This window comes from Odocoileus virginianus, chromosome 14 (genome assembly GCF_023699985.2).
Source record: "Odocoileus virginianus isolate 20LAN1187 ecotype Illinois chromosome 14, Ovbor_1.2, whole genome shotgun sequence".
NCBI classification, from domain to species: Eukaryota; Metazoa; Chordata; class Mammalia; order Artiodactyla; family Cervidae; genus Odocoileus; species Odocoileus virginianus.
The window spans coordinates 50,180,598-50,187,022 of NC_069687.1; the positions used below are offsets into that span (position 1 = coordinate 50,180,598).

Below are 6,425 nucleotides of genomic sequence, written 5' to 3' on the forward strand. Positions count from 1 at the left end.
AAATGTTCCTAACCCTGTGTTGTTCAAGGATCAGCTGTATGCTTATCTACAAATGAAATTCATAATCCTTTGTAAGGTTTAACTTCTGTAACGTATCTAACCTGAATTATTATCCCCTCCCCCCCAAAAAAGCTCAGGACCTCTTTATAAAAAAGTATCAAATTTATTTCAATATCTAGTTTCATTTTTAAATTAAAGCTATTGGACAATTTTTTGCAATTTAAAATTCATTATTAGAGGTGAGCAAAACATTAATAAGCTATTAATTATTGAAAACAAAATTATCAACCATGCATTTAAAAAAGCCATGTTAAAGAGGAAAAAGTTCCAACTATACTATTTAACTGAAGGAAATATCCTTTACCTCTTTATTTTGAACATTCTCATTTTGACATAATTTACACCTTTTTCACACAGTTAATACAATGCAAACAAAATTTTTCCAAATGTTAAGACTTTTGTTACCCTTTATGACACATGACATAACTGTAACTCTTTAAAAGTTCCTTAAAAGAAAGTTGAAATTTTAATTTTCACCATGAACCTGTCTGATCAAAAAGTAAAGGACATCACCACCACATGAATTAAAGAATAGAATAAAAAACAAAAGTGGTATCTATATAATCAGCAAATTATCTGATAAGACATGTTAACTACTTCACATTTCTACTTAGCACAAGTGAGAATAAACTGGTTCCAAGGTACTACAGGTTTGGCATTTTTGCTCTTAAGCTTTAAATCATAGTGTTACTCTACTCAAGTCATCTCTAAGAAAATGGCAGTGTTCATAAGTAGAAAAATGATTATATCCAGTAGGTGGTATTCTACATAATCAAGATAACAAGAAAATTCTTTATAAAATTAGATTTTTTAAAATGCAGACTATCTGGTAATTACCAGTATCTCAAAAGCTAAAGTAAGAAAAATACAGAAAATAGAGAAGTACTCATTGAATGATATTATTTTGCTTTGAGGAAACCAGAAATGATTCTATTCCAAGAAATAATAACGATAAGAGATGTAATTAATACACCATGTATCTTTTAAGCCAAACCACACTTTTCTGCTCAGAACAACTCTTGATTTTTACATTCTTAATCTCCTCTGTCCAGAAGAGGACCACATTTTAAGCCATTATTTGAATAGAGTTCATAATCTAAAGTCACTTTTCTTCACAGGATGTTTTCATTTTAGTATTCATACATAAGCTGCAAAAAGGCAAATGAAAGTCAGTTAGAAGAATCTGTAGCATAATAAATGCCCATTTACAGTAACTGTCAACAGACTTCTATGCCGAAGCCGAAAAGCTGCTACAGTACAGGTGAGAAGTGACATGATTCTTCCATAGACTCAGACTTCGTTTAGTAATACTGTCATAAGATCCAAAAAGAAACCTTAACGGGTCCTTTCAAAGATGCATAATTTTCCGAACAATTTTCCTCTGGACACACAGCCTGTTCATTCCGTCAATCCTTTTTTAGTCGTTTAGCTTTTGCAATATTTTCTTGACGTTTTTGTTTCTTCTTTTGCTCCTTTTCCCTGGCCTCAATCATCTTGGCCAGTTTCCAAGACAGCACAGCGCTTGCTAGGAACAATGGAGTCAGAGCCAGAATGACTGTCGTAAGGAAGCCGTAAGGGTCCTTTGCAGCCCACTCCACGACATACTCAGCCCAGGCCTTTAGGTCAAACATCTTCCTGGAGGCCTTAGGAAAGGGGTGGGGAGCGGGGGAAAGACAAGAGAAAAGATTACGTGGTTAATCAGATTTTGTCAGGGTTACACCAAACAGTTAAATCAGAATTCTATTATCACTCAATAGTTTTTTGTTTGGTTTTAAAAAGTACTAATTAGTACTATTTTAATAAGGACTAATAGTTCCAATAAAAAAAAATAATTCACGTAAGACAACCAGGAGAGTGATACTTAAAAGATGTGAAGATACAGAAGAGAAAAAAAAAGCATGTGGAAGCTGTTATAAGGACTATGCATTCTCACATGCCTCCTACACTCAAGTCAAACTTTAGCAGCAGAGTTTTATAAGAATCTTGAGTTTTATGTGCCTATTCCAGGGTACAGCTGAATCCCATATGTCATTTTCTGACACAGCCTTATTAACAAAAGTCGTGGTTCAGTCAGTAAAGAATCTGCCTGCAATGCAGGAGACATGGGTTTGATCCCTGGATCAGGAAGATCCCCTGGAGAAGGAAATGGCAACCCGCTCCAGTATTCATGCCTGGAGAATCCCATGGACAGAGGAGTCTGGTGGGCTACAGTCCAGGAGGTAGAAAGACAGACACAACTTAACAACGAAACCTCCACAAAAAAGTACAGTCATCAAATTCGGTGTCTGAAAGTCAAGAGTATGTGAAATGCCTGGAGAAAGGGACATAATGGATGGCTGTTTCCAAAATGAAACAAGAAGGTAAGGAAACCATGATATTATCCATTCATATGCAAAGAGAGAAAAAAGATGACATGCAATTTTAGGCCCTCCTTCAGTTTTGAGGACATAATATAGTAAATGAGAACAAACTTAACAGATGAGAAAATTAACCATTACAGGTCCCATGCCTTTTGTTCCATTTTGAGTGAGTAAAGAAGGGGCATCTGGCAAATCAGGATGTTGTAAATTTGAGTGATATTTTCTATTTTGCCCCCAGAGAATTTTCAACTTTTCATGTTTGTGTCAATCTCCATTCAAAGTGGAGAATTAGAATAGCTGGGATTTAAAAAGTCATGTACCTTATGCTTGAGTAGTGATCTCTAATTTTGTCCTGGGATTATCAGCCAGTCACAATTTCAGATGACCTTTGGTTAGCTGTCTTCTTCTTTAACTCTACCAATACACTTCTGAGAGAAGGCTTAAATTCTATATACTGGTTGGGTTGAAAAGAATAGACAAAAGAAAAACCATAAAGTCACGACCTTAAGGAATAAATTATAATACAATTTTAGATGTTAAAATTGTAAATTCTCTATATGCAACCTATAAATAACATGTAAAGTTGCCTGGCATATTAAATACATTCAGTATCTATTTCTTTCTAATCTTAAGAAATAATTACACAACTAAAATGCCCTGAAGAAGCTCCTAATTACTGGGGATCAAATATTTTACTCAATTACTTATTTCAACAATAAATTTAGAAAGCTCACTCACGTAAAAAGCTAACCGACCTGCTGCAGCATATCCATTCCTCGTTCTTGAACTTTTTATATTTTTATAGGGTTAGGTTTGTTTCATTTTGAGTTAGTAAGGGAGGGCCTTACTAATTTCAAAATCAAACACCGCTTTACTCTTAAAAAGGTTTTTTAGTCTCATTATACAATTTGTGTTCTTTACAGGAAAATCAGACATAAGCAAAACAAAATATGTCACCCACAATTCTATTACCTAAACAAAACTACCATGATTGGTTTTAATTATATCCAATCACAATTCCTTCATATTTTTACCTAAAGACACAAAGTTCCTTTGCCGTTAAATAAAGTTCCTAGCTTTCCCCCCACACCCAATTCGTACGCCCCCACCCACAGTGAAGACTAGATTCTACAGATCCCCATCTGTTTTTCCAGCTTCTTCAGCCCAGTAATGAATTAATTAATGCAAAATTCAGAGACCTGCAAAAGAACTTTGCAATAGAGGAAGGCGGAAGTGAAGGACCTAGTTATGGCAGTTTTAGACATTAATACAGAGAAAGGAGGTACCAACCACAGGATACACACCTCCCGTGCACCTCAATTTCGGACCCTAGGTGTAAGCGCCCTCCACACTTTAAGGAATAAATATTATTCTTCTTCCTTCCGAAAAGGATCCACCAGGCATGATCTTCGGATCAGACCCGCACGGCGCCTGAAGGTGAGGGCACCTCACAGCCACCCGCACTGTCCTTTCGTGTGTTTTCCCCTCGCTCACCCTTCTTCACCCTACCCGGTGGCCCGCCGCTGGGGCCACGCTTCCCCGACCCTCCGCCTCGGCGAGCGCGGGCCCGGCGGGGCTCGAACAGCCGGCGGTCCCCGGGAATCAGAGGTCATCCCCGCCACACCCTGGGCCCCCGGCGCGTGGCCACCTCCGCTGAGCCCCGGGGCAAAACCGCGGCACCGACCGCCACCCGCCTCCCCTACATCTCGCTGGGGACGACGAGTTCGGACCCCCACTCCCAACTCACCTCCAGGCCGGAAGCAGCAAGGCGGAAGCCGCGACTCTCCCAGCCCGCCCACAGGCCGGCCCTCGCCCGGATCCGGCCTGAGGAAGTCGAGGGGCCAGTTTCCGGCTGCGCCATTGCTGTGTGGGTCCCGGGACCCGGGCTCCGAGAACGTGGGGAGGGTGGGGCGGCGCCTGGGTTTCCGGGGAGAGGCAGGTGAGGCCGCTCGAGGTGAGCGGCGGCGCCCGGCTGGGGTCTGGCCCGAAGCCCGAGTCCCGCGCCTCCTGCCTGAGGCGCGGGTGGGCTCCGGTGTCTGGGAGCCGGTCTGGAAGCGCTGAGGACCCCCTACCTTTGCCCCCGAGGTCATCAGGAGAACAGCGGCTCCCCTGCGGGAGCCTGGCCGACAGTAGAGGGCCCCGGTGGGTGAGGTCCGTGACCCCTGGAAACTCCGACCAAAGAACGGCGGCCAAGAAAGGAGGTGGTCCCCGCAAACCGCCCAGAGGCAAGGTGAAGGTCCCCCAGCGACGCCTGAAGGATTCTAGCGAGTTCCTCTGGTTCCCATCCACTCTGACCCTCTCCTCTTCTGGTTGGACGACTGTTACAGCCTCACGTCGAGGAGACCAAGCAGCCGCAGGACCGTGCTGGGTCCACTGACGTTGTTTCTAAGGGAGAATACAGCCATGCCGTGTGAAGAAGAGTTTTTGTCGTTTTCAATTTAAGAACCTCTTTTCACAAAGAGTGATCGATATTTGCCCAAAGTAAACTTGATAAATAATTAAACTGTGTGGGCATAGAGTTCCCATAGAGGTGCTTATTCTTTCAGTGCACAAATAAAGAGATTCAAAAGTCAACAAGCAGAAAGAGTGAGTGCTCATTGTCTTCTAATCTACAGGAACTGAGAGATTAGCTTGGGTTTGGTTGGTGATCAAGTTTTGTGATCTCTTGCACTGAACTGCTCTGTTTGACTACCTCTTCAAATGTTGCAAGACCTCTTCACTGGTGTGTGCCAAATAAAGCAGGTTTTTATTCTTGAAAGACTATAGAATGTTCTCTTTGAGGAGCAAGCTGTGACATGTATAACTAGTTTAGGGATAACAACAGTAACCATTATTTACCAGGAAACAGACTTTTGGCAAATAATCTAATGATCTAAAATACTGTTTGTTGGGCATATGTTAATGTTTGTATGTTGTATTAGTAGCAGTTGTTTTCTTACTCATTCTTGTTTGAAAACTTGGATGATGGTTTCAAAGCTTGTGCTGCTTGGACCTAGCCTGTACCTGTAGTAGCCAGAAAAAGCAGACTCAGTCATTGGATTGTGTGTACAGAAAACTTGACTTGCTGGCAGTAAGACTTTGTGGGTTTTTTGGGTTTTTTTTAACTTGCCCAAATAGTAATTCCAGGAGAGGGTTAGAGTTTATTTTAACGTCCTTCACTCCAGAGACCAGTATGTGTATGTGTTATTTTAATCATGGTTAGACAGTTTTCCTGATGACTGCCTCCCCAATAATTCGCTCTGCTGTGTCCCTTGTGAAATGCATGGGAGTGGATGGAAAGGCACGTAAGAAGGAAGCGTCTGTAGCTCTTCGACTCTAGTGTAAATCAGGCTTTCACTGTCTTAATGTTACTGGTCTCCTTTCCAGTTTCAGGAATGGCTACAAGCCCAAGAATAGCATAGAAGTTGCCACAGCTAAGCTCCCTACTGCTACCTAGAGTTGCCTTAATGAAAGGTGGTGTCAAGATTGGTTCAGATGGTGCAGGCTACTTTCTAGAGTCAGGAGTTTTGGCTTGTGAGTTGAGATTCACAGGACTTGTCTCTGGTGATTTGATACTCTGAAATTTCCTCTTTTGTATGTGGAAAGCTGTTAGATTATCTCTGGGGTTCTTTCAGCTTGAAAATTCTATTGATTAAACTGGATTTGGCCATTTTTCTTACTTCAGCTTCAAAAGCAGCAGCAGAATAAGGAATGTAATGGAAACATCATGGCCAATTTTCATAAGGGCTTGTTCTTTATTTGAAAGATTCTTAATTGAGTATTTGTTCTCTGTCAGATGTCTTTCAGAATTAACTTAGAATAACATGAAAATAAGGTCTGCTTGTATTTTTATTAAGAAGTAAAATCTTAACCATTCATGTAGGTTTAACCAAAATAACTAAAGCTTACACTTTAATTAATGAGGGGTTGTCTTTGCATAAGGATTACTTTATAGCATACCACGTCATATCCACACCAGTTACTCTGTTGCAATTACAGTTTGAAAATGGAGCCTTCCAAATTTCT

General features: G+C 41.1%; 1 protein-coding gene across 4 annotated transcripts; it reads right to left on the reverse strand.

The window, feature by feature from the left end:
* Positions 1-334: 334 nt before the first annotated feature.
* SMIM15 (small integral membrane protein 15) lies at positions 335-4,363 on the reverse strand. Of its 4 annotated transcripts, none has more exons than XM_020872982.2 (3): positions 4,168-4,233; positions 2,741-2,874; positions 335-1,703 (listed from the first exon to the last, which is right to left on the reverse strand). In XM_020872982.2, exon 3 carries the CDS (start codon positions 1,689-1,691, stop codon positions 1,467-1,469), a length of 225 nt encoding a protein of 74 aa, XP_020728641.2. In that variant the 5' UTR covers positions 1,692-1,703; positions 2,741-2,874; positions 4,168-4,233; the 3' UTR covers positions 335-1,466. The 4 variants fall into 4 exon arrangements, with proteins under 4 accessions (XP_020728641.2, XP_070332832.1, XP_020728640.2 ...); XM_070476731.1 differs by lacking the exon at positions 4,168-4,233 and adding an exon at positions 3,725-3,922 and having other exon boundaries at positions 335-1,695; XM_020872981.2 differs by lacking the exon at positions 4,168-4,233 and adding an exon at positions 3,725-3,921.
* Between the last annotated feature and the right edge of the window lie 2,062 nt (positions 4,364-6,425).

Excerpts from the sequence above, each read along its gene's own strand:
- SMIM15 (XM_070476730.1), bottom strand. The coding sequence starts at position 4,281 with ATGGCGCAGCCGGAAACTGGCCCCTCGACTTCCTCAGGCCGGATCCGG. Across the intron at positions 1,704-4,167 it reads TTGCTGCTTCCGGCCTGGAG|GCCTCCAGGAAGATGTTTGA; the intron begins GTGAGTTGGGAG and ends CCCTTTCCTAAG.